Source organism: Manacus vitellinus, unplaced genomic scaffold, assembly GCF_001715985.3.
Source record: "Manacus vitellinus isolate BGI_N305 unplaced genomic scaffold, ASM171598v3 scaffold_27_pilon, whole genome shotgun sequence".
Classification (NCBI taxonomy): Eukaryota; Metazoa; Chordata; class Aves; order Passeriformes; family Pipridae; genus Manacus; species Manacus vitellinus.
The window spans coordinates 3,722,403-3,746,405 of NW_021940039.1; the positions used below are offsets into that span (position 1 = coordinate 3,722,403).

Consider the following 24,003-nt stretch of genomic DNA (forward strand, 5'->3'; position numbering starts at 1 on the left):
CAAATCAGTGTTCAGAGGCGCTACCAAGCTTGTCCCATAAATAGTTTTTTGGATATCAAGGCTTTTCATTTTCCTTCCTTTCTTACGCAAGTGCTTAACAGTTGCTTTATTTTCTGTTATTTGCCAGTTCTGTGCAAATTGACGGGGCCAAGCTGAGCCAGGGAAAGCAGCAGAGATGCAGGAAGGGATTTTGTGGGAGGAGGTGTCCATGGTCACTCACCCCTGCACCTCCTGCACAACACTTGAGTTATTTTCTGTTTAGTGGCAGTGCTGGGTGTTGGAGGACAGGATGTGCAGGGCAGTTCCCTGACATTTTGAGGACCATCTTGTCTGCTCATCATTTGACCCTTCCTTACCCAGGGCCTTTGCCATAGCACCACGTCTCTCTTGCTCAGTCCAGTGCTGGATGCATAAAGATGCATCTGTCCTGTTTTCACCTCCTCTCTGGCAGAGACGTTTGCAGAGGCAGCATCTCCTGAAAACCTCATATGGTTTGTCCTCTCCCTTGAGCAGGGAGTGTAAGGTATGTCTGCCCCCAGGCAGGAGGGATGTGCACAGGAGCTCACAGGCATCTGGGTTGGGCTTGCAGCAGGCACAGCCCAGCATACCCTGTGAATCCCCTCCATTTACAGGAAACCATTTGTTTCATGTCACCCAGAGCTTCCTCCAGGCCGTGCCCTTGCCTCCACTTCATATCTGTGTTCCCCCAAGCCCAGGGTGTCTGTCACACAGCCTGGTGGCACCTGCCATGCTGTTGAGCTTGCCCCAGACTCGTGGCTTTGCTGACTGTAGCCCTTCCAATCCTCCCCTCCTGTGCCCAAACTCTTAACAGCACCCGTGGGTGCTGCCGAGCTCCCTGTTTTGAGTATTTTGAGACCATCAAATGAATCTCTACCCCATGTTCAGCTGGAGGCACAGCAGCAGGCACTTTCTCAGCTCATCTCAGTTGTCTTTGGTGTTACTTCACTTGAGAAACTGCTGGGTTCCCCCCCCTGAGGCTTTTAAAGTCCCTTCAAAGGCAGCTCCTCGCTCCAAGTCCTCGCTATCGCATAGCGATAATAAAAGTAACAGAACGAGGCAGCAGCTCAGCAGCCGTGGCGGAGGAGAGAGCCCATTAAGTAGCAGAATAACTGTTTATTGCTGTTGTATTAGAGGAACTCGGCAGCATAAGGCAAGCACTGTGGTCTCAGGGCATTAATTCCTGCGTGTGGGAGCCGTGGGCAGCGCGGGGAGCGGCACAGCAGGGACCGCGCTCGGGCTGGTTCGTGGCTCTCGGTGCTTCAACGTGTTGGGATGCTTTGCCTCCTGCCCTCTCTTGCCTTTGCATCCTCTTCGTACCCTGGGGAGGTGAGGGTCCTGCTGTGCCTCGCTCCTGGATGGGTGTGTTTGCTGTAGGATGGGGACAGAGGAGCGCTGACACCTCCTCGTGCGCAGACATCAGGGCTCAGAGCGTCCCAAGAGATTGATGGCACTGTTCCCTCTGCTACTCAACTGTTCTGTGATAGGAAAAGGCAAATTTGTGTCTTAAATAAGGGAGATGGGGTGTGTGCATCTGGATAACTTCTGATGGTGTGGCACAGCACAGAGATTTTCTACCAGTAGCTATAAATCCACCCGAGTTACTCTTTTCTCCTCCTTGTAAGGGAATATTGCTGGTTTTCCAGTGACTGCCTGCTGCTGTAAGACTTCATGATAGCAGACATGATGCCAGCCCCAAAGAGCTCAAAATAATTGTGTTAAAATGATATACAAGTCCTGTTCCCACTGGAAATCAGCAGCAGCTTTGCCAGTGACTTGATATTTGCATCCCCAACACGTAATGCGGCCAAATCATGGGTTTAATGTAAAATAGCAACGGGTTTAATAACCTTGCTTTTAAAAGCCCAGCCAAACACACAGGGAGCAGCAGCAACCGTGCTCAGAGCAGCACATTACAGCTGATGGGCTTCACAGCTTGGGAAGTGGAGGAGCTGCTGGAGCCCTGGGACCAGCCTGAGTTCTCAGAGCCCTGATCCAGCCACAGTCCAGGCTGTAAACCAGAGCAGCTGGTGGGAGTCAGGGGATTCTACAGCAGCTGAGGGTCCAGAAACTCCCTTTGTCTTCCCTGAGAACCCATTCTAGTTGAAGATTTCCCCCTGCTCTCAGGACTAGATGACCTTTAAAGGTCCCTTCCATCCCAAACGATTCTATGATTCCCAGAGTCCTGTTCCTGTCTTCTTTTCTAGTATAATTTCTCATCCAGGATTGATCTGTAGCTGGAGCTTGCTCCCTGAAGAGCTGCCAGCAGTGCCAGTGGTACCGTGGGGAGCAGCAGAGACAGAAGAATCTACTTCCCTCCTTTGCTCCCACTCTGTTCCCTTGGGGATTTTCTCCCTCCTGTTTGGGGATGCCTATTCTGCATCAGATCCCTTTTTCCTGACCCCTCCTGCTCCCTGGGGAGCTTTGAGCTTTTGTTGTGTTTGCAGTGAGGGCAGGTAGTGCCATGTTGCCCCTGTCCCCCTCTTGAAGCCTTGGGGACAATGAAGGGGTTGAAGGCATTAAGCTCCTTTACTCCCCCATTATATAGAGGTGTAATCTAATGCTTATCAAATGTGGATTTGTGAGGATCCAGTGAGTGCATGATCACCACGGAATGCAGTTCCAAAGGATTTCTGTTTTGGGAAATCTCTGGTTCTGCTTGCTGTGTTCTCAGCGTGGCGAGGCTCACTCCTGTCCTGTGCCGCTCGTGGGACTTGGTGCTGGGGCCCCAAGGAGCAGAGCCATGGGAATGGGGAATTATTCTGGTGCCTGAATGCTGCTGTGCTGGCTGGGAATGTGTTTTAGATCCTTTTAGTCAGGTCTGTAACAAAAGCTAAGTGTACTGCAGCATTCCTTTGGAAAATGCTGCTGTGCAGGTGCCGTGCTGGGGAGTCACTGCCTCCAGCTGCTTTGTAAGGAAATAAGGTGAAACATGGGAGGTTTTGGGCTTGATTTTTTGGGTTTTTTTTCCTGTACTTTTGCCTGGGAAGTGCATCTCTGATGATAGACTCTTGTTAGAGGGTTTAACCTCATTATCTAGAGGTGTAATCACTGTCCCTGTGATGTGCAGTGACCATAACACAGCCTGACACGGGTGCTCTGAACTGTGGCTAAGAGGTCTTGGGGACAATCTGTGTCAGATGCTCACTTGAGATTATTTAACCCTTTGCTGCTTCCATGACCAAGGATCCCTTTAGAAGAGGAAGGGGCATGTACATCCAGCCTTCCTTGCTGAATTTTAGAAGCAAAATTCAGCTTATACCTGGCTTTCCTGTGGCTGGTTTGCAGCTTGGAGGTCGGCCCAGCCCCACTGAGACACGTGGTCCTGGCATCCCTGGCCAGCTCTCCACTAAACCACTGTCTGGGCTTCAGGATGGTGTTTACCACACCCCTGAGAACTGCACTTAATGCTGCACACACATCTTTGAAGCCAAGGGATCAGCAAACCCAGAGGCTGGAAGCTGAGAAATTGTGTTCCCCAACTGTTCTGGCAAATGGGTTTTGTTTTACGTTTCTGGTTCTTCCCTCTCCTGTGTTTTGTTGGGTGCTCTGAAGCTCATCTAGAGCTCCACAGCAATGTCCCAAGTTATTGATATTTCAATAAATCACATGGAAGTGGCAGTCCAGGATCCCTGGAATAGGTATTTGTTGGAGGGGGGAAGAGGCTTTTCTATACTCCCATCACAGAGTTCCCCATCTGTTGTGTGGGCCCTGTAGTGAAATACCAGGAGGGAACTCTGGACACACCATTACAGGAAAACTTCCCTGGCTTTGATTTGAAATCCTTATCAAGTATGCATCAGCCCAAACCCACTCAGCTGGCACCTCTCCAGAAGCTACATGCCAGCAACCACCACACCTGGCATGAGTGGGAATGGGAGGAGAAGCTGTGGCATCCCTGGGCAGGTGAAGGGAAAATGATTCAGGCAGGCAATGGAAAGGCTCACACCAGTTGTCCAAATGGATTATTATTTAATAGTCCTTGTCCTCAGCAGGCAGCTGGATGGATGAGGTCCAGCTGAGAGGAGAGAGCCCTGGGTGTAGGAAAATCCAACTGACTTGACATCTTAATGGGGCTCTGCCCTCCCTTGGCATCCCAAGAAAATATCCCACCATCTCTGATTTCCTCCTGCCACAGCCATGGAGAGGGATGCTCTTCTCAGGTACCAGGTTCTATCAGGAGATGTTGATTTAAGGAATTCCCAGCAAAATCTATGGGATGCTGAAGCTGCAGCAACCCTGGCTGCACTGTGTCCAGGGAAAAGGGCTGGTTTAGTGTTTGCTGTGTAGGGGTAGACCAGAAGATTACTCCATGTAATTCCAGGCTGTGAAACCATCTTCCCCTGGAAAGGGGATGTGCAGAGGTGACACAGAGAGGTCCCTGTCCAGAATTATCACTGTTGTGCAGACTCCTGCTTAGAAGCAAATCTCCCATTTGTTCTGGGAATGCACATCCTTGCTGGGGCTCCATCCTGGCTGGGAGCCCTCAGCTCACTCCAACTCTCAGGCACACTTCTGGTGTTCCAAGAGCTGGGAAGTCCCTCCTATGCAAATTGTTCTCCAGTCCAGCTGGGTCAGTTTGTTTTTTCAAATATGAGAAAGTTTATTTTAGAGTTTTCTGGATACTCAGAGATACCATCAGCAATAAACAATGCTGAAGGAAGTAGAAGAGCAGTAAGCACAATCATTTATTTTCTATTTGGCTTCAGTTTATTTTAAAATCTGTAATTCCTAAAAGAAAGTGTTGGTAGTAAGGAAGAAAAGTAGTGGATTTCTTATCGTGGTGGTGTGGTGGTTTTTGGTTTCCTATTCTTTCCAAAAACCCCATTTCTTTAGTCAGGTTTCTTCCAAAATGACCAGTGAATGTGAGGAACCCACTTGGAGCCTTGATTATTTTGTTTTATTTTTATTTTCTTTCCTGTTCCCATGAAGTGCAGAACTTGGTGCCTTTCTAAATCTGATGCTCAGCCTCTGGAATCACGTGCCCAACCCTCGTGCTCCCTTTCTGGTGCTGTTGATTTGCAGCGATGGCCTCTCTGGTCGGCAGATGATCAGCTGGGTGGTTGAATTTAGCTCAGGTCTAAAAATACAAGGCAAACTGGGATGCCCTTCACATTCCTGGGATTCCTCACTTGTCATGGCAAAACCACCAGAATTTTCACACTAACCCTTTGCAGGTCTCGTGCAGAGAAATTCTGTCTGTGCACCACCTGCATTACACACCTTTATATTCCTGTTTATATTCCTGACATCTTATTGTCAGTGGAATGTTTATATTTAGCTTTTATGGTAATCTTGTGTGCTGAAAGCAGTTTTCTAGGAGGAAATTGCGTTGGGAAATGGGCGAAGAGGTAATAATAATAGTAATAATCTGTTGTTAAATCCCACAGCCCTCCGTCTCCTGGAAGCAAAACGCTCAGATAAGAGTACAGTTTTCCAAACAGCCTGTTCAAATGACTTGGAGAGGGACTTTTGACAAGGGCATGTAGTGACAGGACAAGAGGGAATGGCTTTAAACTGGCAGAGGGCAGGGTTAGATTAGATACTAGGAAGAAATTTTTCCCTGTCAGGGTGGTGAGGCCCTGGCACAGGTTGCCCAGAGAAACTGTGGCTACCCCATCCCTGGAAGTGTCCAAGGGCAGGTTGGACAGGGCTTGGAACAACCTGGGCTAGTGGAAGGTGTCCCTGCTCATCCTTTCCAGGGTGCAACAGCCTCAGTTCTACTGGATTTTCAGTTTTAAGCAGCCAAAGATCTGAGCTTATGAAATAATCAGCATAAATCTGAAAGGAACCAATAACCCACAGCAAGAAATCTTTTTTGGTTGTACCATCTGCCTTGGGGAAACAAGGAGTCTGCACTTCCAGGCTGCCATGAGAGAAAGGGGAGGTATAAATAACCAGGGAATTATATTTCCACTTAGTGTCATAGAATCACAGAATGATTTGGGTTGGAAGGGACCTTAAAGTTCATCTCATTCCACCCCCCTGCCACAGGCTGTGACACCTTCCAGGTTGCTCCAAGCCTTGTCTGACCTGGCCTTGGACACTTCCAGGGATGAGGCAGCCACAGCTTCTCACCACCTGGAATATCTGTATTAGTTGTATTAGTATGTCCTGGTACTCCAGAAGCAAGGAAAATCCTCAGATGAGATCAGGGACCCTGGTGCCAGCTGCTGTGTGGGTGTGGAACAACCTGGATCCCCCCTGGCCTGATCGAACACGAGAGCTGGGAGTGGCAGAAATTATTCCTGGGTTTGTCTGCAAAGAAGCTGCTTTATAGGGAAAATGAGACACAGTTTAGCAAACACTTGAGGATTGACTTACTTTTAAGAATGTTGTTTAATCCTGTTGAAATTGAGAGGATTACTTATCCTTAAATGAATGCTTAAGCACTTCCCGGGCTGGCAGGCTGGAGCATGGGATCTGTGAGGAGCTGGGCTTGCACTTGGCTTTTCTTGCTCTTGGCTACTGCCTTAGCAGGAGTTGTTGTTGGGAAAATATTCCCTTATGTTGGGACAGTCACTGTTCAGTCTTTCAGAGATACCAAGCTTCAGGGATGCTCTTTGTACCTGATCCCTCAAAGTGGGTCGCTTTGCTTACGTGCCTGAGCATCAATTTGGGAGCCTCGGTGTCAGCAAGTGTGTCTGTGCATCCTGGCTCCTCACTGGAACCAGGTCCTGGGCTTTGATGTGCCAGGATGTTCAGAGCTTGGGGCTGCTCATAAAAGAACAAAGGAAAACTTGTTGGCGAGGAGAACACTGAGCTTCTCTCTTAAATTTCCCTGGAAGTCAAACCCTGCGGTATAACTGTCTGATTCATAAACTGATTTTTTACTTCAGAGATCTAATAATAGGTTGCAGAAGAGACTCATTAAATCAGTCTGGGACTTCTCTTGGAGTATTTTAAGCCCTGTGGAGCGTGGCTGTGGGTGCCAGAGGGGTCTCTAGTCATTGTCCCCTGTCTGGTCTTGGTGTTTGCAGGTACCACGTGCTGGCAGTTCTGTGCCATGGCTCTGCCCTGACGAGCCCTGGAGCCTTTCAGGGATGTTCTGTTCCCTGTTCTCCATGTGAAAATCACCTGCTTAACACCAAACTGTGGCAGCTCCTTGGTTGCTGCCCTGGCTCAGGGTCCACGTGTGGAGCAGCCAGGCTGGAATTCATGGCAGTGGTAAAAGAAATGAAAAATTAAAGGGGTGGAGGTTGCAAAAGTGTGGAGAAGATAGAGTTTGGAGAAGGATCTCCTGCAGCAGGATGAGCTCAGGCTCCTCAGTCCCAAGGAGCCTGGTGTGCTCTCCACAAACCTGGTGCTTGCATGGCTTTTCCAGCAGAGAGGATTTGCATGAGGGTGTGTGATAAGACAGTGATTGATGCTCTGGGATAATAATGTGGGAGGGAGAGAGGCTTCGAGTACCACCAGCATCCCAGGAGAGAATCCAGTGCTCCCCAGGTGGCTGGTGTGGAGATGACTTAGCAAAGCAGGGGAGCATCCCCTCAGCAGGATGGGGGGACACAGTCCCTAAATAAAGCATCCCTGAGGGGACCTCACTGCTGGGTTGGGTTCAGGGCAGCTCCAGTCAGCAACAGCCCCCACGATGTTTGGGTTTGTACACCTGGAGGAGAGGTGGGAGCTGGGGGTCCTTGAGCAGGGACCTCTCAAGAAGCCCTTTATCTGTGTCCCAGGCACAGGCATCTCTATTCATCCCAGTTTTGGAAACCAGTCCAAAAATAATAGGTTTGTTTTTTCAATCTGGCTTTGAAATGATGGATATGAGCAAGAGTAAAACATGGTTTATATTTACAAGGGACTAAACCCATTCGTTGTTCCTCTTCATTGAAAATTCTTCACAGCAATTAAAACTTCCATCAAAAATGGGAGTTTTCAGAAAAAGCTGGTGGTTTTACTGCTCCTTATTGCAATGCTGATGAAAATATTTCCTTGTTGAATCACTTCTGGCTGTTTTCTGCCAGAAAAGGGCGACGGTCTGCACTCACCTCTGACAAACCGATGATGCATCTCTATTGAATTGCAAGAAGTCAAAACCATTCAGTCTTGGCAAGTCTGCCTCAATAAGATCATCTTTGTGTGGGGAGAGACATGAAAGGAGTTATAATCCTTTTGTGATAAAATACAAAGTAAGAGGGTTTTTTCAGTGGTTCTCAGCGTTGCATAAAACCTATCAGGGCAGGTTTGGACATATTAAATGAGTGTGGGATGCAGTTTCCTCGGATGATGCTCTTGAATGATTATAGCTGAGGGTTAAATGTCTTTTGTGCTCAGTGGTAGAACCAAAAGCAGTGTTTGCACTGACAGTGTCCTCCCAGCCCTGATGGTGACACTGGGACACTCATGGGGGGACTGGAGCACATCCATTTCAGTGGCCCATGTTCAAACACCAGGCTGTGTGTGAGTCCTCACTAAACCTTCCTCTGTCCTCAGTAAGCACACCAGCATCTTTTTCTCTCATTTCCAGGTGATCTCTGCAGTATCCAGGCTCTCCTTCCACAGTATTGCTCAAACCAAAGGAATTAGGTAAGATCCTTTCAATATGATGCTATTCCTAGTATTTAATCACATCAGACTCTTTAGAAACTGCACTTAGTAGGGTTAAACAGACATCAAGGGTGCCTTTGGGGTGAAGGCTGGGTACTTGTAAAAGCAGCTTATGGGCTGCTTGGGAATAGTTTCAGATAAAATAAGTGAAAATGTGATGAATTGTGTACACTATTCTTCCTGGGGAGGGCAGCAGGGGCGGGTTTAATGTCTCTTGGGGGTTTTGCTCAGGTTCACTGTGCACCTGAGGGATCCCAGGAAAGCCAGCAGTGCCCATGAGCTGTGGTATCACCCCATGTCCCCACTGTCACCTGCTCCTGTGCAGAAGAGCTCAGGTGGCTTTTCTGTCTCTAACAGCTGGAAAATTCCCTCTGAGTTTGTCAGAGACAACACTGCTGAGGGGATGAGGGGGGTATGGGTCCCCTGCCCTGGCACCCAGGGTGGGCTGGCTGCTCCTCCTCTGCTCATTGAAGGAGCAATGGAGAAGGAATTAAAAGGAGCAGACAGCCCTATTAAGCAGAGCTGTTATCCTGCTCTTTGTTCAGCTCCTTGCAAAATTGGTTTGCAATTGGTTTTCTTGTTAGTGTGCATTTGTATTATTAATCTGACAACATCTCATTAGGACACAGCTATAACTGGGATGAGTTCTCAGCCTAAAGTACCTTCCCTCCTTTTTTGTAGGGGAATGTGTGTGTGTTTTCATCCCCAGCTATAGAACACATTTGCTTTTCTCCACAGCATGTGTCTTGCTGCTATTCTGGTTGGGGGTAGCATGGCACAGTCTGCAGGGCCAGGCACAGCCAGGGTGCAGGGAATGCAGCCTGGATGGGGTCCCTGCTTCACTGCCAGCCCTGCCACCCATGCCCACCACCCCCTGCCATGATTTCCACTGTTAGAACATATTTTCCCTGCCTTAGCTGCACTGATATTGCTGGAGGGGGAACAGCTTTTCACGTGTAAAACCGACTCGGTGCTTTCCCATCTGCTGAACACAAACCCGACAGATCCCAGCAGGACTGGGGGGGAGACTCAGGGGACGAGGCTTTGAGGAATAAAGATGTGCTGTAAGTTAAGGACTACATTCCCTGAGTCCTGGAGAAGCCTGCAGTGATTATTGTTTTGAGGGAAAAGAACATCCAAGGCGTTTGGAGGCAGGGAGCAATGGGGAACCCACGTGCACAAGCTGCTGTGCCTTGGCAAGGGCTGGGTTTAAGTCCTGGGGCATCACTGGAAGGGGTTGCAGGGTGTAATCCCTGGAAAAGCCCTTCCCTAGGAAGGGAGGGAGGTCCTGGAGTTGCCTCAGAGGATGAATGAGCTGTGTTCTGTGGGAAGGCTTTGGCTGAGTCCCTGTTGGTTCTGTTGAGGGCTGGGCAATAGCTGGGATCCAGGGACAAAGGAGGCTCTGCTGTTCTGGTGGATATGTGGCTTCTTCTCATGCATTTTACAACCAGCAGTTACAGTTCCCACTAAAATCCTTTATCTTGGAAGCCTTTGGCACCATAATTACACAAGAATAGCACAGAGCTTAGCGAGCCTCTTCTTCTAACTCTGTTTTCCTGCATATTAACCCTGCCTCTCCTCCCCACTGCCAGCTCTGCAGGAACAGAAAATGCTGTCACTCCATTAGCTGGAAAATAGACTAGACTAGACTAGAATTGAATTCTGAAATTCTACAAAAATACCCCTGTGGGGCGTCCCCTCCCACCTCGCTGTCCCCTGTGGTCAGAGAGCCCTCGCTTTGTCCGTCGCTACGTGTTTTTTCCTTTAAACTAGATGATTTCTTGCTACACCATCACAAAACCCTCAGTGATAGAAACTAATCTCAGATGAATTAATCTAATCTTGTGGGAACCAGCAGCAGCTCTGGCTCCCTGAAGGGGCTGCTCACATCAGCCACTTCTGCCCCTCAGCTCATTGGGGTCCCCACTGATGATTGGGGTCTGTACTCTTTCCTCTCCCAGTGAAGATGCTGCCATTGAAATAAATAAGAAAAGTCTTGTTAGCTTAGGCACTGTGCTCAAAAACGTGGTAAATACAGTGAAATTAGGCTGGTGTGTGGATTGTATGGTCGTCAGTCTCATAGCATGAATGTGGCTCTGCTCCAGCCCCTATTTTAGGGTCTAACAGTCAGGATCACGCACATTGAGAGTGAAAGAAATCCTAAAGCCTATTACTTGTCCTTAAATAAGTTTCATGGCTTGTAGAAAAATAAAAATCAATCTTGTATGCTACTCAGTGAAACAAAATTAGTCTTTCTGCCTTAATAATTTCTAGCTACATGAACCTTGCCAGAAAAATCCTGTTTCATGGAGTACACCAGATAGCTATCAGGATAGCTCTGTTGAGATGACAGAGTGTTTCTTCCAAGAAACAAGCTACAAGCAGCAAAACATGGCAAAAAAAGATGTTGAATGCAATGTTTTGTTTACAGTGCCCTGTTAAGGCTGTGCTTAATCCACAGCAGCTGTAGCTACAGCCCCTGCCCTGTCCCCATCCCAGGGGCTGCTTCCACCCTCCAGCATCACCCTCCAGCATGGGGCATCCCTGACTCACCTCCTGGCAGGGGATGGGCTCAAATGATGCAAAACCAGATTTGTGCAAACAGCCCAGATGATGTTTCCTCGCTGGTTAAAGAAGTGTTTTGATGCAAGGACCCCACCACTGCACTGGGTGATTTTTTGGGGTGGTGCCCATGATGATAAGAGGCTCATAGGTGCCTCCCTGGGAAAAGGCACATTTTCTCTCTTTAATTTAAGGTGTTCATATTCAGATGAAAGATGGTTTTATGGATAAAGACATGCACTGAAGGGAAAGCAGATGCATGGAACTGCATTTGGATGCTGGCTCTGCTCTGGGTGCTGTACAACTCCCTGGGAAACTCCCTTAGTTTTTGATGTTTGATTTTTCCCCTCTCAGAAATGGGGAGGTGAGAAATGTCTTTGTTCACCTGGCTAATGGGACTGACTCCTTCCTGCTCATCAGGGCACAGGCAGCCCTCTCGGTCTCATTTGGGAGCACAGGCTCTGTGGTAAAGGGATAGGAACCTTTTCCTGGGATTTTCATCCCTCTGTTGTCTTACAGGGCTGTACCTGGGGACAAAGAACAGATCCTCATGTAGCATTGCCCATCAACTAGGGAGAGGAGATTTTTTAAGTTATTATTGTTTCACATCCTTTCCTCCATCTATCTGGAGGACTGTCAGCAGTTTCAGGGAGAAGTTACCACTGTGCCCATCCGTGGCTGTCCCTGAACAAGGAACCTTTGTTTTACAGCCAGGATTTTCCACTGCAGACCCGACTCGCACCCATTAATTCCATTCCCCCATTCCCACAGTGACTGGCACTAAGTGCTTCCAAGCCAGCCTGGAGGATTTTGTAGCAGCATGGCTGTACAGGGATGTTGTGTGAAGCTTCTCCTGTGCTTTGGAGCATGAGTTCTCATTCCCTTTCCAAGTTTTCTCAAGCAAAGTCAGCTCTCTGAAGGACAACAAGATTTCTTGTTGCAGGTCCCAATAAACCAGGATTATTCATATTTTCTTAGAGCTTTTTTTTTCTTTTAAGACTTTCCTGCCACAGCCATGACCGTTCTCCTTTGCCTGTGGCACATCCTGATGTCCTCTGGGCTCTGACCATCATCCACCTGGTGCTGGCAGGCTGCAGGGGCTGAATGTGAGCTCTGAGCAGAGGGGACATGTGTTTATTCATCTCCCTGAGATATATGTTTTTTCTGGAAGCTGAGTTTTGCAAGCAAAGCAGGAGGTTAAGGAATATTGGCTCATGCTGCCTGCATGCATTTTTAATGTGTGCACAGCAAGGCCAGCTGAGAACGGGAAGGAGTTTCCATGTTCAAAGGCCTTTATGGGGGCCCTTAATCTAAGTAAATCCTTTATATATGAACTGAACCTCTCAGTGACTCTCTTCAGAGGGCACTACAGTTAATAAAATAGATTTAAAGACATTTGCAAATGGGGGGGAGGAGGGTGAATCCTGATTGCCAGAGGAGGCTTTCTCTCGTGGGAGTGGTGGCAGTGCTTTGGCCAGGCTGTGGAGGGAGGGAGACTGGGATGGTTGTGTTTTCCCCATCCTGGGGGGCAAGGCAGGACCTCTTTGGGAAGAATAAGTGATCAGTTGAGATCCAGTGCTGAGTGGGTGTCAGGCCCAGGTTGCCCACGGGCACCCTGTTGAATGGCCTTCACGGCCACCCTGTGTCCGGTTTTTTGGAACAGGTTGCCCAGAGAAGCTGTGGATGCTCCATCTCTGGGAGTGAAGTGTTCAAGACCAGGCTGGATGGGGCTCTGAGCAACCTGGTCTAGTGGACAATGTCCCTGCCCGTGGCAGGGGGTTTGGAATGAGATGATCTTTAAGGTCCCTCCAAAGCCAAACCATTCCATGGTCGTATGATTTTGCCCATCTGTAAGGGCAGACAGTGTGATGGGGGAAATGAAGCTCAGCACTGGGATTAGCTCAGGTTGGTGCTGCCTCCAGGCACATTCAAGGCAACTAAATGGGCTGTACCAGCATCCTCCCACCAGTGAGGATTTAATCCAGAGGAGATTTCCCTACCACCCTGCTTTTCCCTGCCTTGCTAACAGGGCTCATCATTGCTCCCTTTTGCGCAGGTAAAACCATTAAAAAAGACTGACATGCCCAAAATGAGGTTTGCAGCGTTATCAGCCCTGGAGTTTCTGTACTTAACAGCTTGCCAATAATATCAGGATGTGTGGGGGGGTGAAAGGGAGGAGGGATGGGAAGGGAGAGTCAGAGCAGCATTCCTGGCATGTGGTGCCCAGCCTGCAGGAGAGGGGCAGGGGGACACATGGAGCTGGTCCTGCATGGGCAGCCTCCAGCCCTGCCCTGCTAAATGTGCATGTCTCTGCTCCCAGTGTTTGTAACCTGGAAACTCCTCAGTGCTTCAGCCACTGGTGTAGAATTAAACCTGGAGTTTTGTCCAGGTTACATAGCTTTAATCCATTTCCCCATCAGACTGAGCCTCACTGCAATGCAGGGATACCCTTCTTTTTGCAATGGAGGTGACCCAGCAAAGGGGACCTTGTGGTCCTGCCAGCAAGCCCCGCTTCTTGCAGAAGATGTGGTGGCACAAACCCTGGGGCAGCTCATCAAGGTGTTCCCCTTGCTGTCCTGGGGGAGAGAAGGGAGATGGGGGAAATCTTTTATGGGATTTGCAAAGATTCTCCAGCATGCTGGAGGCTTCCTGCAGATCAGATTTGGTCTCTGCTCCCCCCGTCCCTGGGGATGGGAGCTCAGCCCGGGAGGCGGATCCAGCTGTGTGTGAAAACAGCAAGCAATTAAAGTCACTAGCAATTAAGTCCTCAAGTGTCTTCTGCTGAGGAGGTAGTTATGGGACTTCTTCTCCTTAAGGTTGGTTTTACAAAGGCCTGTTTTATTCGTTGCCAATGGCTCTCTGTAATTGCACTCTGCCCATAATTTTTTACTGCCGTTGTTTATTCATTGTACACACTTTTAAGTGTCGCTATAAAATGGATGGAGAAGGCTGTGGGAGGATCCATGTCTGGGAAAAGATACAGTTGCTATGCAGCACTCTCCTGTGGTCCGGGATGTGTGGAAGTGGGACCAGTCCTGGGACTGACCAGCACAAATCCAGGGGCTCAGCACAGACCTCACAAGCAGGAGGTCAAGTGGAGGTGGTTTCTTGTGACATGGACAAACCTTCTTTAGGAGTGACCATAAAGCTTCTTCCTTTGTTGATAAGCAGAATCCTTGGCTGAGAGCAGTTCCTTTCCCGCTAAAAACGGTTTTAACACATTTATTTTGGCAAGTATGTGTCCTCACAGACTTGCTCCTTAGAGAGTCTGAAAAATATCACTGACATGTTTTCCTGCACGGCTGCTTTGTAGGCTTGGGAGATGCTGAGGTCACCCCGTAAGCATCTGCTAACGAAAGCAAAGGCAGTTCCTCTCCCACCCCTCCCCACCAGCAGCTTTGTGTGATGAAGATACAGCTCTGATGTGCTCAGCTTGGTTTGATAGTCACAGGTGGGGCTTGCTGGGTTTTGGGGTGCACCTGTATTGTCACTGCACGTTGTCTTTGCCCACATAGTGCTTCCCTCAGGGCTCCTCCTGGGTCACTGCCCACCCTGGCACTGCCTTGTTTGGGTGAGACCTTCCCATCACCTCTGGTTGTGTCTCTGAAACGCAGCCCTTGCCCCAAGGATGGAGAAGGGCTTCAGGCTCAACTGGTCCAAAATGAAGTATTCAGAACTGGGGGGGGTTTCCAGCACTGGGGCACAGCAGGGTGGGAGCTGGAGGTGCTGCCACAGGCTGTGCCAGCAGAGAGGGGTGCTCCAGGACAAGCCATGTCTCTCTGCACCTCACATCTTCTCTCACATCTGCAGAAGGGGAAGCACAAATCTGTTTATTCCCTGTGACCCTCAGAATGTGCTGCTCAGCCCAGGTGGGCTGCTTGGGTCTGGTTTATGTTGCACAGTGAGACCCTGCTCGGCTGGGATATGCTGGTGCTGGCTGGAATCAGGCAAAAAGATCCATTTAGGCACTTCTTTGTTTTTATTGGCACGTGTTTCATAGGATAGCAGCTGCTCAGGTACAGAAGGAAAACCCAGAGTGCTGAAAGATCTCCTTGTGCAGCTTTGCTACAAGTTAAAAATGGGGGGCTTCAAGGTTTTTGTTTTAACAGAGTGTTTTCCAAAGAGAGGCAGTTGCAGAGCCTGTGGGGATGTTGTTGGACACCTTGAGGTGCATCTCAGGTCTTTACTGTGGAAATCATTCCCTAGTGATCAGTTATGCTGTTAACCAACAGGGTTTGGGTTGTTTTTTTTCCTTTCTTTTTGAGAAAGATGGTTCTGGATTCCCCTTTTGATTTTATCCATCTGTTCTCGTCAATGTGGAGCTGAAGTGAGGAGAAAATCATACCACTTGCTTGAGCAAAGCATTGGTACATGAGGATTTTTTAAAAATGCGATAATGTGTTGAAATGTAAAGTTATACGAGCTGTTATTTTCTTGTCTCATCGTCCCCAGAAATCCTCAGTTCAGATTTGAGCTGAAGCAGGACATGCAGCTTAGCCTTGGGCTGTGCACTGTGTTAAGTGCTGAGTTCCCTCCTGCAAAATCATCATCTTTGTGCTATCTCATGATGTAGCTTGCTCTTTCCCCACTGAATTTCTATCAAAATTAATCTTATGAGAATTTCTGCAAGTTCCAGACCACAAATAAAAGCAAATCATAATTTTTCAGAGGACGTGTCTAAAATCTGGCACAGTGTGAGGTGCTTCTTTCCAGAGATGAGTAATGTAACACAATAGTATGATTTTAATTAAATTCAGCAGCTTTTGGTATGCTCCAATGTGCCTTGTTGTGCATGGGGAGAATTGATTCTATTCTGCTTCATATAAATGGATCTTGGGCATTAATAGTGTGGTTTTACCTCGCAGCACTTGACCAAAATCATTCCCTGATGGTGTTCCCGTTTCACAGATGGGAAACAAATCTTGGAGGTGCTGCCTGGGTCTTGAGCAGAGCTGGAGGAGCAGCTCCAGGTCACCTCTTTGCTTGTCCCTGGTCAGCTCATGTCCATCTCTTGGTACATCAGTAAATTAAATACTTCTTTAATCTGCCTAATCCCACCGAAGCCGACAAGGAAGGAATTTTCAGTTGTGGGCAAATGTCTTGGGAAAACTGCATGGATTTCTTTGGGCAGCTCCAGGAGAGCTCATGAAGGTGTGATGGTGTGCCCAGGGGATCCACTGGGCACTGAGGTTCCAGAACTGATGACTGACAGGGAATCCGTGGTCACTGGGATGGGGTGATCCCATGTTCACAGGGTGAGCCATCCTGGAGGAAAAGAAGATGAAAAAAGAAAAGGAGAAGGTTGGAGCTGTCAAAGGGATGTGCTGTGAACAGCCAAGGTCTGAGATACGGGGTTTGAAGCAGCATGAAACCTCAGCAGTGGGACAGACAGACTTTTCTGGAAGCATGGGAGCTGTGGGGCTGCAAACCCCACACCTGAACTCACATGGAAAGCACAGCCTGAAGCCCAAAAATCTTGGTGAAATCAGAGTCCCCTGGGTTTTCTGTGCATGGCCACAATGCTGTCTTCAAAGCAGGGCTGTCAGAAGGTCTGTACCTCCAGCCATGGGATGTGTGAGGTACTGCAAGGTGTAATTACAGTCTGTATATTCCTCATTATGGAAACGCTTTTCTGCCAGATTCTGGGCCAGGAGGACTTGGCACAGCCCCTTCCATCCCAGCAGAGCTGCAGAAGCTCCTTTGCACCAGCTTGAGGCTCTGATCCTTCCCGTTTATGAAGAAACCCCTCACAGAAGGGGCAGCAGATGGGAGCAGCTCAGGTTTCCCGGGTGTCACTTACTCCACCTGCTTTTTAAAACACTCAAGTGTGATCTTAGGAAAAGAGGGGGAGGTTATCGTGCTGAGAGGCTGGAATCCTGCTCCAGAAAGGGGGATGAACCACCTCCTTTAGTCTGTTGAGGGTGTTTGCACAAGGCATGAGAACTTCCTTGCGGACCTGCCTGACAGACCATCTCCACCGAGAGCAGTGGGAACAGCTCCTTGGGGTGGAGAGCACTGAGTGGGACATTTCCACCCTCCCTTCTTGTCACCGGGCTTCCTGTTCCCAGGGCTGGTGTTTGACCCCAAGAAATCAGAATGGACACTGGAAAAATAGAAAATAAACCATGCTGGGTCCTTTTTGCTCTGTCACACGTGGATTTGAGGCCAAGATGCTGCAGTATAAAATTATCAGGCTAAAGCTGACCCATCCCTGACCCTCTGTTCTCTGTGAGGGCACTGCAGAGGTGAACAATTGGCTTCAGTTGCTAGGACAAGACACCCAGTTGCTGAAATATGCTCATAAATAAATAAACCTTCCTGCTTATTGCTGTTAGAATTGCAGCCTACCTGGCTCTTCCCGTTAAATAATTCAGAGGAGAGAGCAGCCAAGGCAGCGTGTGGAGCTGCTCCTTCTCCCCACAGAGAGATTTACTGTGCAGGAGTGGATGATGAGGATGCGGCGTGGGAGGGATCATGGGGGCAACCTGAGAGCGAAGGGAGGGTTTTTGCATTAGGTGCCTCGTGAAATATTAATTGATTATCCCCCTGCGTGATGTGCTGGGGCTGTGGATTGCTCCTGCCTTCCCTGGTGTTTGCAGGGCTCTCTGTTCTGTGCACGTGCAATGCAGAAAGTAGCCAAAATGTTTTGTAAGATCAAGGGGGTGCTTTGCGTCTCGTGTCAAGAACCATCATCTGCTGTAAGTCTTGTCCTCCAGAGGCAAAGCTCTCTCTAAACTCCATAACAAATTACTCGGTCTTTTCTTCTCTTTTAGGCTCTGAAACAAATACATCAGATCAATCCCACTTCCCTTCTCCTCTTTGATCTGTGGAAGTGATGCTCTTGAATGCTGTGGGGTTAGTCTGTGCAGGAGTCTGCTCTGGGAGGTTTATTATCTCTAAGAGCCTGTTCTGGTGCTGTTTGATGTCGCTGGGGCTTTCACTCTTCATCTGAATTGGGATTGCAGCAGCCCAGGCACGGGCTGGGAGGATGAATGGCTCAGCAGGTGGTTTTGCATGGTGCTGGAGTGAAAAACAAAATCTGGTGCTTAACTAAAGATAGGAAATAAGAGACATTTTCAAATGAATTTTAATAAACCGGGATCTCTGCAAACCTGTTGGGTTTCAGTGAACTCAAAATACTCGTTGCTGTTGGGCATTCCCAGCCACAGCTTTTAATACTCCATAAGAAGTTGCAACAAGCCTGGAGGTCTGTAAGAATTTCCCAGTAGCTTTTAGACCTCTTGACTTAAAATGTTTTTACTCATTTTACAAAAAAAAGGAAAAAATGACCTGTAGATTTGTCTCAAATAACGCATTTGCTGTTGGAGAGCTCTTGGTAGGGTTACATTAAATTGTGTTGTTGCACATAGAACATTTGGGGAAGAGCAAGGACTGTCCCATGGTCCCACCCTGTGTGAGTTATCCTGCATCCTGGGGGCTGGCACCCTGTTTTGGAGCAGGGGAGATGGCAGCTCTGCTCCCACACTGGTGATGTGGGGACACAGAGAGCCCCTGCAAAGCATGGGCAGCTGGGGAAAGAGGCACAGACAAAGGACAAACCCAGCGCTTTCTCCAAAAAGCCATCCTTCAGCTCCAGATTTGAGATGGTCCATTCAGTAACACTCACCTCGGTGTGACTTTCCTTCTAATTGCCTTCTCTGCATCCTTATTTAGCCATTAGCTGCTATTGTGGGGATACAGGTTATTAATTCCTCCCCTGCCCTGACTTTCACTCTGGTGCTTTACCCACAGTCAAGGTGAAGCTGGGAGGGCCAGCAGAGCTGCCTCCCCATGAAACTCTCATTAGAAAATATTTTTTCTCTGTTTACTGTCCCCTTGTCTTACATGGGGGGGTTTATCACAGGAACCAATTACACCTCAGGCCCAGATTTATGGTTGGAAACGTGTGCATGTGATTTTAATATTCTTTATGGCTCTTTTACTTCTTTCTTTCTGGCATGGTGAGCACTGGGGAAGGAAATAGTCAGAGATTATCAGCAGAAGATGCATGTAAAAGAAAGGAGGTCGTGCCTTGTGGTGGATTTTTTTTTATTATTATTTTAACAAGTGGTGTTTAAACACAGGTCACCTCTGAGTTCTCCTTTCTTGCTGGAGCTGTGTGGGGTGGTGTAGCCCTGCAGCAGCAGCTGCCATATCCCTTTGCCCACCAGGGCTGAAGTCCAAGACTGGTTCCCAGTTCCATCATGTGCAGGAAAAGCTGGTGGCTTTTTTGCCTGTGCTTCACGTGGCTTTTGTATTTGTCACTAATCCCCAGGGGACAGCAGGAGTGAGGAAACACACGTTTTGTAAAGATCCTCAGGATCTCAAACTGCACCTTTATGCTTTGAAGCTTCTCTCCAAAATGGTCATCCCCCCCTCACCTCACAGATACCTGGGCAGCTGTTTGTGCCAGATGTTGGGGTTTTGGGACGATCCCCTGATGGCACCTGCCTTGCCATGGGACTATGACAGCAAGCAGAGCCCCACCTGCCCTTCTACCCACAGCTTTCTTCCCTCCCCTGTTGCCACTTTGCACATGGTTGGACACACCAGCCTTGGGTGCTCCTTGTTTCCTCTCTCAGAGGCACAGCAGCTGTGGTAGGTAGTGTAGCATGGAATGATTCTGCTCCGTGGCTGAGGTCACCATGGCTCTTTTCCCTCCTGGACTCACCACCTGGCTGGGGTTTTAATTGAACTTGCTGCAGGTTTCAGCACTATTTCAAAATGCTTGGTCTGAAGCTGCTCGCTGAAGGAAGGGTGAAGTGTAGCAGAGGAGAGAAAGCAAATTAATGCTAGAGAAAGGATCCAAAAATAGCAAATTTGGGGGCTAACCAGGCCATGTATTAAATTTTACAGGAGAGGCAATCTATCATGAAACAAGGAAGGTGGGAGGGCAGAGGAGGGAATTGCTCTCGAGGGCAGTTAGACGTTCACATGTATCCAATTTTGCTCCTCCCCAGCATCAGCATCCCATCCCGTGTGGCTCATGGCCTGGGGAACCCCACCTGCCTTCTCCTCGATGTCCAGGAGGGGTGAAGTAAGCTGCCCTACTGCCACCCCTCCGTGTCCCTGTGCTGGGGCTGGAGCAAGGCTGGCTGTGCCCACGGGGACCCGCAGCCCGGCACAGCCGTAGCCACAAGGTGCATCCAGCCCCAGCAGAGCCACAGCCCACCCTGGCCCCGTGCCAGCAATAATACATTGGGTTTAATTAAAACAGTATTTTTCATCTCCTTCGTACGTTATTTGGTTATTACTTCAGAACGAGCCAAGGAATTCTTGTATTCCCCCCACTCCCTCCCGTGCTCTTTTAATCTGCTTTCTCCCCCCTTCCTTTTGCCCTTTTGCTGTCCTTTCCCTCATCCCCAGGGGTTTAACTTTTTTCAGCTGTCACAAAGTTGTTAAGATGAGGAAGCCCAGGGTTCATAAGGACTCATTCATTCCAGTGGGATCAGCTGTTTGCAACAGTGGGAAGCAGCATGGTGTGTCCAGCCGTGCCTGGCTGACCAGGGCAGGAGCTCACAGGTGGGAAAGCTCCATGAGAGCTGGGGGAGAAGGTGTCTCTCCATTTTAACATGTCCAACTCCAGGCTTGAGTTACATTTCTGAGTTGTTTGTGCAGCACCAGCACAGCAGGAGCGGCAGCTCAGCCACGGGGGCTCTGAGGTGCTGTCAGACGATGCTGCTCCTCATTTTGGGGCCCAGGTGCTCTCCTGTGCTCAGCCAAGCCTCACCACCTGCTTTCTTGTCCTGCCATGCCAGGGCTGCCTCTGGGAAGCAGTGTCCTGGGAGCCAGTACCTCAACAGGAAAAAATGGATTTGCAATGCATATTTTGTTCCGAAACATCCTGAGCTCAGCGGGACGCTCAGGGCTGGGCTGAGTTCAGGGGGTGTGCTGCGAGGGGTGAGGCACCAATAACACTGTCATTCCTTTCCTTCCCCAGGCCCTTCCCTTCGGAGGAGACCACGGAAAACGATGATGACGTGTATCGGAGCCTGGAGGAGCTGGCAGAGTAAGTGGCCTCCCCTTCTCACGGGAGGGGACACAGAAAGGGAAAAGTTGCGGAGTATTTGCAGCAAAGGCAGATAAAATTTGACAGCGGGGCTCAGAGAGCCGGGCTGGCTGCTTTGATCCTTTTGCCAGGAGATTTTTGTGCTCTGACAATAGTCCATCTCTTCCCATGAAGAGCCCTGGGAGACATCACTTTTAATCAGGTTGAATTTACGAGGGGCTTGGTGGGGGGTGAAGGGGGCCAAGCCCACGGGATCCCCTCCGCCTCCTAAATTCCATCATTAGCTGCAAAACCTTGGGACATAATTTATTCTCTGAGCTGACCAAAGCCAAACCACTTGCTGGGAGTGGGGTACCTGTTGCTAACAGTGCTGGTTCCCCCCATGGCATTTTTTGGGCTGTGTGGGTGCTGGCACATGGATCTGCATCCCCTATGGATGATTTTTGGACCACCCTAGGTGTCCCCAGGGCAACCACAGAATATTTTGGGTTGAAAGGGACCTTAAAGACCACCTTGTTCCATGTCCCCTGCCATGGTCAGGGACACCTTCCAGTAGACCAGGTTGCTCCAAGCCCTGTCTAACCTGGATGCTTGCAGGGATGGGGCCTCAGGCCCCTCACAAGGGACACATCCTGCCTGTCCTTGGTGGTGTGTTAGGACATGGGGTGGTGCTGCTGGTGTGTCCTGTCTCTGTTTATCTTGTGTCTGTGTTTTGCTGCCCATGGTGATGATATAACAGGCTTTTAAAATCAACCTTGAACTACAACATATACGGTGAAATGCGGGCACTATTGGAATTCGATGGCAACATTCCCATCAGCCAGGGGTTTGCTTATGTGGAGCAGTCTGTTTCATGTGGAGGGATGGACTGTATGGGTGGATATATGGCTTTATACAGTTAAATATTATTGTTCCACAACATAAATAATAAGGCTCCTTAATCCAATGAGTTCCTTATGGCTTCAGTTATTACAAAAGTAAATCATAAATTACCAGCGGAGGGACTGGAGTCCCCTGGAATTCCCTGCTTGCTGTTGGCTCCCAGCAGCTACAGTTTAATATAATTTTAACTTATAAAGGGATGCTTTCAAGAGCAACATTTTTTTCCGCCCCCTCTCCAAAAGTTCTCAAAATCCTTTTAATACTAGGTTTTAAAATTCCTGCTTCTCACACATAGATGTGCTTTTAATTGGAGAGAGGTTTGTGTGGGAACTCACACACGAGTGCTGGTTGGGATGGCAGCACTCTCCTAGAAACGGGAGTTTTGGGATGGCATGCTCAGAGCTTGGAGCAGGTTGTTCAGTGTTGGAAGTGGGTTCCCAGTTTTAACTGCTGTCAGTGGTGCAGCTCCTGCAGGGTGTCTGGGTGGAAGTTTCCCCAAACTGTTTCTCAGGCCTGGCTGTGAGTTTGTCCCTCAATGAGAGGTGCCCAAGTCAGATGACTTGGAGGTTTATTTCTATTGATCACCCTGTTCTGTCCCAGATCTTCTCCAACTTTTAACTTTCCCTTTTTTCCCCTTCTTTGCAAAATCCTCTTCTCGAAATCTTTAGCCAAGACTGGTGGGGAAAGGCATGTGTAAATCAGCATGGGGTTATTGCACCAATTCCTGCATCTGGACCTGCCCTCCTGGTCCAGCCAGGTTGTGCACGGAAACACGACCTACAAAACAGAGATGGAATTCACCCATAGCTGTAAAAACCCCAGAAATGCCCCTGAGAGCCCCTTCACACAAGTGTTGCTGCTCCAGCTGCCTGGAGCACATCAGCAATAGTCCCCCTTTCTCCCTTTGACAAGGAAACTTTCACTGGGGTTTTGCTGGTCACAATGGTGGGTACTGGGCACCGCTGCTGGGCGCTGGCAGGCTGGGGCACTGCATGAGAAAGCTCTTTCTTAGCTCCTGCTGATCCTCCAAACAGCTGAACAAGGGCATCATTCACGAGCTGGGAGTGATTCAGTCCATCCAGCATCTTTGCATTTAGTATTGCTGATGATCCAGCAGCATTGGGGAGATCTGAGTGCATACAAAATGCTTTATTGGAGGCGAGGAAGTGATTTTCACAGCAAGCAGTGAAATGACCCAATGTGTGGAAGGAACTGCTACAGTCCTGCCTGTAAAACCACCATGAGATGTGTCATCTCGAGGTCCCACCCTGATGTTCCCACTGACCTCAAAGGGCCAGGGTGTGGGTGAGGAGGGACAACCCTGGTGGGCTCTGCACCATCAGCTCACCCCTGGGAGAGAGGAGTCTCTTGAGAAGGGAGCTCTCTTTGGACATTGTGCTGCTGGGATAAAAAGCTCAGGATAAATATTGAGCTGGTTCTAACAAGACATTTTAGGGGTTGGTAAAAGAGATAGTTTGGGGTTTTTTTAAATATTAAAATGCTTCATTTCAACTCTTAAGTACTTAAACAGAGCAGTTTTGTTACCCCGTTCAGATTTTAGGTGAATTTCTGTTCTGCAAAGAATTCAAAATATAGATGTATTGGTGAAGGAGGGGCTGATTTGGGAAGCAGAAGGAACCAGGCTTTGTCCCCACTGTCCCCACGATGCTCTGAAGAGTGAGAACCTTCATCCTGATGACCCTCCCACTGCAGAGGAGCCCCGACAACTGGGGACAAAAGTCAGTGCCAGGGCTGGAGAGGATCAATGGCAGTGCCACAAGGACATTTATGTGGGCTGCAGGAACAAGGTCTGTGCAAGCACAGTGTGTCTGTGGGGTGCAGGTGTGTATAAAGGATGTTTAAACCTTGATGACCCCATTGTTCTTTCACCTTTGGGGTGTTGCAGAGATGAATCCAAGCTCCAGGCAGCTCCCCAGCTCTGGGTCAGCCAGCCAGCAGATCAAGGCATGTAATTGCCTGGA

The 24,003-nt window shown here is 48.9% G+C and overlaps 1 protein-coding gene across 1 annotated transcript in view; it reads left to right on the forward strand.

Moving 5' to 3' along the window:
* Positions 1-24,003, forward strand: part of VAV2 (vav guanine nucleotide exchange factor 2) — a 134,649-nt gene that overhangs the window by 77,247 nt on the left and 33,399 nt on the right. The window contains exons 3-4 of the mRNA XM_008927234.2: positions 8,489-8,547; positions 21,071-21,139. Of these exons, the coding sequence (XP_008925482.1) occupies positions 8,489-8,547; positions 21,071-21,139 (128 nt within the window). The remainder of the gene's footprint in view (positions 1-8,488; positions 8,548-21,070; positions 21,140-24,003) is intronic.